Source organism: Seriola aureovittata, chromosome 1, assembly GCF_021018895.1.
Source record: "Seriola aureovittata isolate HTS-2021-v1 ecotype China chromosome 1, ASM2101889v1, whole genome shotgun sequence".
NCBI lineage: Eukaryota > Metazoa > Chordata > Actinopteri > Carangiformes > Carangidae > Seriola > Seriola aureovittata.
Window position 1 is genome coordinate 20,029,303 of NC_079364.1, and position 12,421 is coordinate 20,041,723.

At 40.9% G+C, this 12,421-nt stretch overlaps 1 protein-coding gene across 1 annotated transcript; it reads right to left on the reverse strand.

Annotated features, from left to right (window-relative positions):
- Positions 1-1,441: 1,441 nt before the first annotated feature.
- abcb10 (ATP-binding cassette, sub-family B (MDR/TAP), member 10) lies at positions 1,442-12,406 on the reverse strand. The gene is made up of 14 exons (XM_056379365.1): positions 11,432-12,406; positions 10,559-10,765; positions 10,198-10,400; positions 9,206-9,340; positions 8,650-8,796; positions 7,652-7,787; positions 7,448-7,543; positions 6,710-6,919; positions 6,511-6,590; positions 6,159-6,339; positions 5,880-5,923; positions 5,532-5,566; positions 5,264-5,322; positions 1,442-5,125 (listed from the first exon to the last, which is right to left on the reverse strand). Exons 1-14 carry the CDS (start codon positions 11,865-11,867, stop codon positions 4,932-4,934), a joined length of 2,163 nt encoding a protein of 720 aa, XP_056235340.1. The 5' UTR covers positions 11,868-12,406; the 3' UTR covers positions 1,442-4,931.
- Between the last annotated feature and the right edge of the window lie 15 nt (positions 12,407-12,421).

Below are 12,421 nucleotides of genomic sequence, written 5' to 3' on the forward strand. Positions count from 1 at the left end.
TAGAAAATATGAGTTTAGTTTGTCAGGTGATATTCAACCAAGCCAGCTGGAGGAGAGACAGACACTCTGGACAAAGTTTTTAGTGTTTTGTAATGTCACAACTACAATGTGATCATTTGAGCTGGTAAATTTTGAGAAGTGGACAGGTAGAGACAAATGGAGGATTTTTTTTTGTCGTCAGAGCAGGCTCAGTCATTATGGCTGTCTACCTTGCTACCTATTCAGTCTGATGTTTTTTTTCAGCCAACACTCTCAGACAGGACTTTCAAGCCTCTCATGGGAGCAGCACAGAGGGCGAGAGTGTCAGAGAAAGTGTAAGAATAGCACAAGCTCCGGCATTCAATAGCTGGAACCAATACTCTAGCTGTACATCAGTCTTCTACCTTTTAAAGTATGGTAGTGTGCTCGAAATGTACAGTAGACTTTTAGTTTTCTTTAAGAAGGGACAGACAGGACATCTTGTTGGAGATTTGAATCAGTTTGTTATGTATGTTGTTACAATGAAGAATGACTGAGGATACTGTGGATATTGTAAATGGGCAGGTAAAACTTAAATCGATTAATTACTAGCTGTTTAATCAATTCCTGTTTTTCTTCATTTTGCTGAGGGGCGATTAAAACATCTCCAAAAGCACAATTGTATTTTAATACAATTTAAATTTGAAGTCATAGTCCGCTTGTTTCTGCATGATGACTGGCAGCAAACAGAAGGGGTGGACAGTGTTGACATACTAAGGAGAGGCAGGGTTGGGAGCATGGCTCCTGATCAGAGAGAGTCAGTTTTAAAAGGGGTGGGATGTCTCATATTGTGTCAGATTTATGTCACATAATGTTTGGTTTCCTTAATGGAGCTCAAACATATTTGTCTGTAGTTTCCAACAATGGAAACGTGGCACAGATGAGCTGAACCGAAATGCAGCATGAATTAATAAAGATAATTTTTTTGTTCCAGGTTCATGCATTTTTGGCCAAATTGCATATTCTGGTTTTTATGTTCCAGTTTTACAAACAAATAAGGCTCTATGTAATGTGTTTGAGTGGTAAATAAACTGATGTGGCTCAGAACACTGTGAGGCCAAAAGGGGTAAGAACCTCTTTTCCTGTAGTTCCTCAAATAGCCTGGGGTAGATACAGAGAAAAGTGAGGGGAGCTGTAGCACATGGAGCTGGAATTAGAAACCCATGCAGGGCTGAGCAGCACCTGGTCAGCACTGAGGAAAAGGAGCACAAGTGCTGCCTCTGCTGGAGGGGTCAACCCACTGCTGAGTTTTAAGGAGAATGCCACTGAGATGAAGAAGTAAGAGAAGTAAGTTAATGATCAGAGATCAAACTGTCAAAATGAATAAGGTGAAAAGAATCAAGGCTTATGATTTTCTTCACCATAAACCAAAGGTCAATAATGAACATTCATGAACATGTCTGAAGGAAGAGTGCCATTCATAAAATATTCCAAAGTTTTATTTCAGAGGTGTTTTACAGCATAACTTTTTTGACTGTACTGTTTTGAAATCATTTTGAAATCACATCAAATAAACAGCTGAGCATGATTTACAATATCTACCTTGGTTGACGTGTACTTGATTAATCCTGGTAGACTCTTAACCTGCCCCTCAGGTTCTCCACACACTTACAACAGACAATAAACCCAGTGATTGCTTTCATGCACTGCTTCCCCAGGACTTATCCGAGTGTCAGCTGAGGGGACAATGTGCATGAGAAGTTCATCACACTGTCAACACGACCTACCGACAGCTGAGTACACATTACTCACATCATTACCATGAAGTTTTATTTTGGTATGAAGGACTGAGTGAACACTGATGCCAAGAACCGGCAGAGAGCAGTGGAACACCTCCTGAGTGTCACTGTAGCTCAGAGTATGAAGCACCAGCGCCACCTACTGACACCCTGACATAATGCATGAAACAGACAGTTACTGATGAGACCGTTAGAGAAAAACGTGTGTTACACTGAAGGTCTCATTAAAATGTCAGTATGCTGAGTTGAATGAAATAGGACGACTGACTCTGTTGCTCCTCCTCTCATTATTTCTAGTAGCTCTGTAGAGGATGGTGATTTATGACCACTCTTTTTCCAGATAAAAAATAAAGTACTGTATTAAAAAAAATACAGTTTTTCCCACAAACAAAAACTTTTAATATTTCACTTCATTTATCTTTACATAGAAGTATAATAATTTAGCAAACACAAAATCATTAAAAATCTAACATACATGTACATCATTTCGGTGACATTATTTATAACTCATAAGATACAAGTTAGCTGTCTTCTGTGATTTATAATCAGACATAGACCCGTTATCAACTGACGAAGCCACTTCAGCTGTTACCTTAGACCGGACTGAGAGGTGAAGTTACATGACAAACAAAACAAAAATTCTCTCTATCTAATTTCAGTAGATCAAAGGTTTGGTGATATTACTGATGGAAAACAGATCTGGACGTGTGATGTTCAGAGACGATGTTCAAGGCATCATTTAAAGTGAAATTTAGTTTTAACACATCTTGATGACATGAAAATCTATTGTGTTTCAAGTCATAACTATTTGCCTTTTAGGTGAAATAACAAGAAGTACAAATACAGAAAATAAATCAAGAGGAATATTCTCCATAATAAATCATCTTACAATGAAAACGTTAAGTGATATACAGTCTATACACTCTAATAAATACTTATATCAACGAACAACGTGAGGACTATGGTATACAGACAATAGTATGAGACTATTCAAATTGCTGATTACCAATAATTGGTGTTGTATTAATTTATGCTGACATTCCATGCATCGCTGCCTTCAAATGAAAAGTTACATCCACAGTGAATCAACTTTCTAACCCCATAATAAAAAAACAAAACAAGAAACTTTCCACTTGGCATAAAACCTTCAGAGAAATGTACACGTTTGCTGTCGTGTCATCGCAGTCAAATGTCCAAAGGAGATCAATCTTACAGGGAAAAAAAATTGTGGATTATATGTTGTTATATTTCTTCAATCATGAGATCTAATTGATGTGTCAGAAAGTTCTTCCACTGTACCAACACGTTTTGAGAATTATTCTCATAGTGTTTGAGCCATTGAGAAATGATCTGTTAAATGCAGTTGGGCTGGCACCAAATCAAAAGCGTTGCAAGCATCACGGTACAGCTCTGAGGCCAATAAACAAAGGATATCACACATAAACAACTGGGTATTACAGCTGAAAACAATGGTGTTGAGTTGTGTCTGATGAGCAATTGTAGAAAAAACCCAATCTAGAATCACTTTAGGGTTAAGAAGAAATCTTCTGAATTAGTCCAGTCCAGACTCTCCCTGAGCAGTGAAGTGGGCATTTACAAGCCAAATAGGAGAATCATTACTTCTTAGTCAGGCTCTTCAAGCCAGCTATAATATTTAGCTGGCTCAAGGACGCGGAGGCTAACATTTATGTGGTTTTAGAGCTGTTTATATAGAATTTGATGCAGACCAAAAGGATATCCTGTACACACTGACCACTTAACAGAGCATGAAGGGGACAACATGTCACAAACCGAGAGACACAGTGGTAAAGCGTATACACAGTCAGACATGTTCAGTCCTAATGTTGGTTTCTGTTTTTCCACAATCTATAGTTTAGAGCGAGAAAGTTGAGTAACATTACATTCATTCTGAGAAAGCTTAGAAACAAGTGACAGAATGAATTATTTTAGAAAGTGAGATGAGTGACAAGTGTCAAGAGAGAGGTGAACATGACACACAGATCACCTCTGACTTTGAAGATGCCTCCAGTATCTTTCCTCCTCTAATGCAGCAAAACATTCTCCAGAGAAGATGCTGCTTACCAGGCATCAGTCAACTTTCTTTAAGTTACTGTGAACTTTTCCTTTTGTTTGACATAAAGATGGTTACGTTTAGCAGTTTCAGGGCTGTCAGAAAAATCAAAAGAAAGGAAAACTCAAGAGTGACTGAATCTAATTGTACCAAGTCCCTTGTTAAGAGAAATGTTTTTTTTTTTAATGTGTAGCACCACAGCTTTGACTTTCAGGACTATCATTCATATTTCTCATGGCAATTCAAGACATGTCAAAATAGTGTTCAGTCCTGTTTTACAACACAGTGTAAACATGACAAGTAGCTGCTTAAATTGGCTTTTTAAAACTCTAAAAAGGAAAGAAAAGGGCTCTGCAAGCTTCAAGTTAAAAAATCAATAATACATAGACACAAATACATATGTATCCAACATACAGGACTGTTTTTGGTTTAGTTTAGAAAATCATAAACGTGATTACAAACTAAAGTGTCCCATAGCAGAGAATGAAAGAGAGGTTTGTCTTTTGCACCAGATTCTCTCTGACACATTTACATTTCTGTCACAGGTCTGAATATTTCAAACTGGGTTGGGGTTTTTCCCCAAAGCTACGGTAGTGACAGTGATTTAAATCACGTTGGCCATGAGCCTCCAGTGTGAAAAGTGTCTCCTTTCACTCTCAGCCTCTGTCTGTCTGTCTGTCTTCTTTTTCAGTGTAGAATTAGATATTTTCACAATAAAGCATCTCTAGTGTGTCACTGATCCATGTCTCAGTACTTAGGTCTTCTCTGTGGATTACCATGTGTTTCCTTTCCAAACAGCTCTTTATGTGATGCGACATTGTCATTCCAGTAGTAAAGGGACACTTGAAGAATTGAAGAAAATCCCTTTATGTTTCTCAATGGCTTCCATATCTCCCATCTGTAGTCCTCCTATGGTAAGTTCTGTTTTCCTTTTATCCATCTCTTCCCATTCCAGACACAAAATGGATATATCTTTTCCTCTCTCCCCTCCCCCTCCATCTCTCAACATTTGGGGCATTTCAACCCATTCTGGAGCAAAGCCATTGAACTCACCTCCAGGTTTCTTCATTCTCCTATTTCACTCGTCTATACTCCCCGTCCTCTCAGCACAGGGCTCGTTTCTGTTCTTCCTGTAGAAATGCCTGTTTCTCCATCAGTTTTCTAAACAGTCCTTGCCTGTTGCTTAGCAGCTCTGTGTGCTGGCCACACTCAGCTACACGTCGCTGATCCAGTACAGCTACGGCGTTCGCATTCTGGATGGTGGACAGACGGTGAGCGATGATGACGACTGTCCTCCCTGTTGATTGGGTGAGAAGGGCAGGACATAATAAGAAACAAAGAGTCTCATTAGGAAAAAAAAGCTAAACTGTATTGAATGTTAATTCTATTATTTGTAAGTGGATGTAAAATAAAGGACAAAGACAGAGAGATCTACCTTCCATCAGGCGCTCCAAGGCCTCCTGGACCAGGAACTCATTCTCAGCGTCCAGCGCACTGAGGAAAGATTAGGGTTTTTTTTTTTCAAACGACCAAACAAGTGTCTCTAACCAGAATGATGGACACCAGGTCATAATTTCTATACAGATTAACAGTGTTGTATTGCTGTGCAGGAGCAAATAAAGTCAATACGGATTAAAACAATGAAAGTATTGCAAGTAAAGCACTTTTGTTTACCAGTTCTACTGTAATTATTTATAACTCACCTGGTAGCCTCGTCCAAAAGCAGGATCTTAGGATCCTGTTGAGAGAAAACACAAGAAGTGTTTATACATACTAATTCAGGTTTCACAGAAAAAAGGAAAGCTGAGACTAGAACATAGATCCTGGTTCCACTCGTCATTTTAAAGTTATTTTTGTGGTTCAGTAAACAATAATGATGAAGACAAACTGACAAGGACATGCAGCTACATCCAGATTTGGATCACCTACCCGTAATTTACTATGACCAGGGTTAATGCAGGATAAACGTTATGTGCAGATGAGAGGTATGACGAGAGCTATGCTTTCTTCAGATGTGGATAAAAGTAAATCAACAGTGCTGCTGTACTTACCTTAAGCAGAGCTCTAGCTATGGCTATCCTCTGCTTCTGACCACCTGAGAAATGAACACACAAGCTAACTTCAGTTATGTTTACACGTATACACTGCACACAGGGCTCAAATTTACTGCACTGAATGTCCCACCTCGTCAAATATGAGTTTCAGATGAACACTGGTCAACCCAAACAAAGTAAATGAGATACTAACTATAGTAGATACAGTTCCTTGCATCAACAGTGAAATAGATGATGGTATCATAACTCTGCTGTGCTTCTGCCTCTGTCCCTCACCTGACAGCAGCACTCCTTTCTCCCCCACTATAGTGTCAAAGCCCTTAGGAAAAGCCTGGATGAAATCATGGGCGTTGGCCACTCTGGCTGCCCTGTAGATGTCCTCTGTGGTCACAGCGTCTGGGTCCCCTGCACCGTAAGCAATGTTATCCCTGATAGAACAAGAAAACAGCACTGGCTCCTAGGGGAGAGGCGGGAAGAGGAGGGGGAGAATGTGAGAATGACTTGAGATAATCTTCACTCAAAGATGCTTCTTTTTTCACCACTTGCAGTAAATTGAAATGTGTGTTTATGTGTGTGCTGTGAGAGCTGTCGTATAGGAATATAAACAAGTTAAACATTCGCTCATTACCTGACTGACAGTTCCAATGTGACTCCTGAGCCAATAAGGATTTAGATCCCTGATGTCATGACCATCGATGTTGATAATACCTAAAGAGGTTTTGTTTGGAGGTAAAAAAACAACACGTTTCATTGGTAGTCTTGTACTTTTTAGTTTGTCATCATCATATTAATGAGTGAGCAGTAGCTGAACAAGCTCTTGCTATCACCAGCATCAGGGTCGTAAAGCCTGAGCAGCATCGACACCAGGGTTGATTTTCCAGACCCACTGGATCCCACCACGGCCATGATGGTCCCAGCTGGGACCAGCAGACTAAGGTTCTGGAAAATAGGAGCCTCCTTACGGGTGGGGTAGGCAAAGGAGACATCACAGAACTCTAGCTGGCCTTTCAGCTGGTCTGGAGGGAGCACTAAGCCCTCTGTGGAGAAACACAAAAATAGATTATGTAGTTTAACTTGCAAACCCCTTGACCAACTTGATACAGTAACAAAATATAACAATGAAATGAGTGGAAATAAAACAAATGATCACAGAGATAAAAGAAAAAAAAATACTAGACACAGTCATTACGCCTTAAGATATTAATATTACATAATGTTTATTCACTGAGTAGTCAAAAACATGAATATAAATTAAAGGCAAGAGAAGTTTGATGCCTTATATTGACTTCTGTTTTACAGCAGCAAAGTAAAAGCAGTGAATCTTTGAAAGTTGTAGAGTTAGAGAAACAACCGCTGACAGGCAATGTACACAGAGGGAAGGTTAAGACCTTACACTTTTCTGTTAGCAGTAACGATCCAAGGAAAAAATACAGTTCTCCACAAAATATTAACAATTTTCCAAAACACAAATAACTATAAGATGTTAATGATGTGTTTATGGGGTAATCATTGATGTAGCAAGTTAATAGTCTCCTGCCTGCGTGCATGTGTATTTGTGCACTGACCATTTAGAGGAAACTCAGGCTTTCTGTCCAGCAGTTCCCACAGACGGGCTCCGGCTCCAAAACCCTTCATCAGCTCAGAGTAGAATGAACTAAGACCTATGCATCAAACAGAAAAACACAAAACTATTAGCGATCATATGACAGTGCACACACATGGACATGGTTACAATAAAGAGATTCAGAGTGTGCATATGTGGGTGATACCTGCGATACTGATGCCCACCCAGAAGGTGTACATGAGGAACGATGAGAGCTCCCCCACAGTCATGTGCTGGCTGGCCATCAGAAGGCCTCCTTTATAGAGCACTGACAGGATCATGAGGTTACCACTGAGACCAGTCTGAAACAAACACACACACACACACACACACACACACACACACACACACACAGTTATTTGATTACCACAACATATGGCATCACTGCTACTCCCTGACAAAGCAATGATTACACTGATGAGAACCTATCTGGGCCCCTTGATGGATAAGCTAATCTTTGTGTCACTAACTACAGGCCACTGGGCGTTTTAATGTTATTTGCTTAATAACAGCCTGGGGAAGGACACGCAGGGAGTACTGCACACATTCATGAAGAGGACAGAGAGAGAGAGAAAGAGCTTTTTTCCATCTATGGACTCAGTTGCCAATTTATAAGATCCTATTAGTTAAATCTAATCAATGCAATAGCCAAACAATAAATGTTATGTTTTGATACAGTATATGGTTTTTGTTGACACTGTGTCTGAGTGGTGTTCATGAACTTTTCTCTTCATTTTGAAGGCTGTTGGTGGTGCTGATGAACTTCATTATACTAAAATGTGTTTTTCTCATATTCTGGCTATCACTGACATAAATAGGGGTGAAATTATAGGTTTTCTTAGGAGCTGCAAGGCTAGCTACAGTAAATCATGCAAGTGGGCTCATCTATTCTCTTACCATGTATGGATGATTGGAAAATACTTTGTGAAAAAATGGTGAAACATTGTAACGTTTTATTGCAACAACCCTTAAATAAGGTGGCAAAATGCAGAAGCATGTGTGCAATACCTAATTTGCTAACTGTGTATTTGGTTTACATCATCACTGACAAGACTCGCACGCACACGCACACGCACACGCACACACACACACACACACACACACACACACACACACACACACACACACACACACACACACACACACACACACACACAAACCTACCACTCCAAAGAAACCAGCTCGTAGCACAGCTTCCTTCCTGGCCAGGCTGAGGACCTCGTCTGCCTTCTGTGTGTACGTGTTGACCTCTGACAGCTCTTTACCAAAAGCCCTGACTGTCCGCATGTTGCTGATACGCTCCTCTGCTAACTACACACACACACACACAGAGTTTTATTAGTACTTTATCTACAGGAAATTACATGATCAACATTGCAAATGTACTCTGCAAATTTAATTAAGTTACCACAAGCAGTGAAGCATTTATATTAGATAGACATAAACAGTAGGGCTTCACTAACCATTAATGTGACCTGCTGTTTTCACAAAAGACCTTCATTAAATCAAACACTGTAAAGGCATAATTACTGAGTTTATCGACAAAACTTTGCATTCACATTTTGTCGCAGCTTCCTTGTTTTCAACTACCACATCTTCAAGTAACATCTAATTAATCCCTGCACCAATAATGTGATTATAAAACAAAAAAAACATCCAAAAAACCTCATTAACTATGCCTCAGCTGTGCCTTCAGTCTGTGTATATCCGTGCACTGTACCTGTGTGGCTTGTGCGAGTGCATCCTGTGTGCGTTTGGAGATGGAGCGAAGATATCTGCCATAGCCTACAGCAAGAACGGCCACAGGGGGAACAATCAGCAATACAAAGCTTGCAAGGCTGGGGGACACATAGAACTAGAAGAGCAGAGAGAAAAATACAGCAGTTAATAAAAATTAAGGCGAAGAAAAAAAGAAGAGAGAGGAGAGGGAGGGAGGAGGGAACAGAAGGTTATTTCCATTCATTTCCACGAATGTTCATTGTACTAGGAAATAATTTGACTTCCTTGTAAGGAAAACAAGTTGTATGTCGTAAGCATGCATTGTGTTCACTATCATCTTCCTGTTAGTGACAAGATGAGGATGAACCTGCTGGTAAATGTTTTCTGCCCCCAGTACCTACAACTACTCTACACAACTCTCCTGAGTTGTGGGTGTGGCACTCTTTCAGCAGAATCTAAACATTTCCTTGTATTGAAGAAGAAGAAGAAATTTTGTAAACCTGTTTTCCGACAATCCTATAGTCTAACTTTCGGGTCACATACCCACAGCTCTGAGTGGATAACTAACTAGCTCAACACCTGCTACCACAACTATCATTATCCTTATTATTGTTAAAGGTGATATTAATAGTAGTATCATCATTACTATTATTATAGAGAGAATGACTGAATGACTTGTACATTGTGAGCATTTGTATATCATCAAATTAAGACTTTATAACTGGAAGACTGTTAGATTTTAGATTAGGATTACATTTCTCATGATCAGGTTTGATCAAAACAACAGACACATTTGGGAGCGATGCTTCTTTTTGTGGCTAATAGGACATTTAGTATGTCCTTACTTTGCAGAATTGGTGTTAAAAGTATTTCATTTTCATCAGCAATGCAAGACTTAACAAATTTATTTCACGTCATAAAAGATGTCTGTTAGTTCCTCACTCAAACCTGTCCTGACCAACCACAGCGGACCACTCTGAGTGATGTACTCACCATCATACTGACACCCGCAGCTGCCTGGGCAACAGCTCTCAGCCCATCTGACAGGTTGTCTGTGATTGAGCGGCCCACCACAGCTGTGTCAGCGGAGAGGCGGTTGATAAGCTCGCCAGTCCTGTTCCTGTCAAAAAATGCCACTTCCTGTCTGAGGATGGAGGAGAAGATGGAGGTACGGAGATTACGAACAATCCGCTGACCTGAGGAGAGAGGACAAAAGACATTAATGAGGAACACAGAGCTAAGATACTGTCTCACTGAAACAGTCTGCTGATTCACATAATCAGCAGAATATTCATCTGAATTCAAGGTGAATGTGTCTGTGCCTCTGAAGTATTAACCCCCCTCCTTGTCTCACCTGAGATCTGCATGAGGTAGACTCTGGTGGCATTGGCTGCCCCACCACACAGAAACACTCCCGTCAGCATGATACATAACGATGTTAGGGAGGCTGCCATTGTCTCTGTGTCTGCTCCAGTTGCGTAGATGGTGTCAATCACTTTACCCAGGAGGAATGGAGCTGACATGGTTACTGCACTGGACACAGTTAGGAAGCCTACAGCAGCTTGAGAGGATAAAACAACAGACAGTGAAAACAGAGACACAAATCAGAAAGCAAGAGCAAACAAGAATTAAAAGCAAAAGATACACTCAGATGAATGATTGTGAAGTAAAAACAAAGCTACAATTTGTCAAAGGAAGTCTTAATTTCAAATATGGAAGGGGTTATTTAACTACAACAACAACAACAACAACAACTGTTGTAATGTATGAGACCAACTGGAAAAAGCAGAAATATAATTTGGCAAATTTTTCCCCTTCATATACTAAATCAAAACCCATCCTCCTTTGCGGTAGCTGACATTAACTGTGTGCATATCCCTCTTCTATATTTAGGTCAGTTGCAAGATAACATTACGGGAACAATGGAGAGCATCTGAACACTGTATTACAGCTCCACAAACCTCGTTGGACGGACAAAAAGCGATATTTAACCCACCATAACCCGCAACTGTTTTCTTTAATGGAAAAAAACATTACAATACAAGTGACAGCCTTTAAACAAGTTTTTTTTATTCTATCAGGGAAGCACAAAATAATTGGTTGTGGATGAACAGACCTTGTTTTTTCATGGACGGATAAACGGTAATGCAAGACAGGTAAATGAAAAGAGGGCCCTCAACGTTTTGCTACGTCCCTGGTCTGAGAAACACGTATACACACAGTTTACCTGCCAGTGTCCATCTCTCCGGGTGAGCAAGTCCCAAAATCCTTTTCACATCTTCCAAGGGGACCGTGGTCGGCGTTTGCTCTTTCTCCGAGCCCGTTTGGGTCTTGGCTGATCCGGCTGGTGTGGGTGTGGAGGCGGCAGAAGAGCTGGCAAAGGCAACAGGTGTGTGTGTGACTGTCCGTGCTCCGGCTATTGAGTTAGAGGTGTGTGAAGGGAGCACAGAGAGACCTCTGACTGGGCTGCAGGGCAGAACCGACGTGAGGGGCCTGGGTGTCGGATGGACCCCAGATCTGACCCCGGTCAACTGTTTCTTCCTCCGGAGGGCAGCTGAGAGGGTCAGGCGGTGCTCCAGCCATAACATCCTAGGCTGTGTTAGCCTCAGTTTGGATAAATGCACTCCGTGTGAGCGCCCTGACATACGGATTAAAAGCCACATCGTCTGAGTTGTCAGCCACTGACTAGATACGAGCTTTATTAGTGGAAAAGTAAAGGAAGTACGGCATTAGTGAGATGAATCAGATCCAGTGATAGGTGTTGTCGAGGTGTTTCTTGTTGAACAAGTCCATTCAGAGACATTTTAGCCCCCGAGTCGTTAGCTCAACATACCGTGTCCATAGTCGTTCAGTTGTTGAGCTTGTTGTTGCTTCATTGTCGAGTTTAGACCGTTATTATCCGTTTTATCTGCGTCCAACAGCCGCCTTCCCCCAGTTATCTCTTATCACCGACCAGCTACCAACACCCTGCCTGTCACTGTCATCTGTCGCCCAATATTCAACATTTGGCCGGAGGCGGTTGAAGTAGAAACACAAGCAACACTGAAACCACTCTGAGAAAAAAACCAAATGTTCCCGTAAAGAGGGTGAAAGAGTGGAAAGAGGAAAGGTGACCCTGATGTGGCTCGCAGGTACACACGACTACAGCTCCTCGATGGGGGAAGTCAATGGCTGAGCATACTGGCAAACTTTCCCAGGCGTAACCAAGCAAACCCAG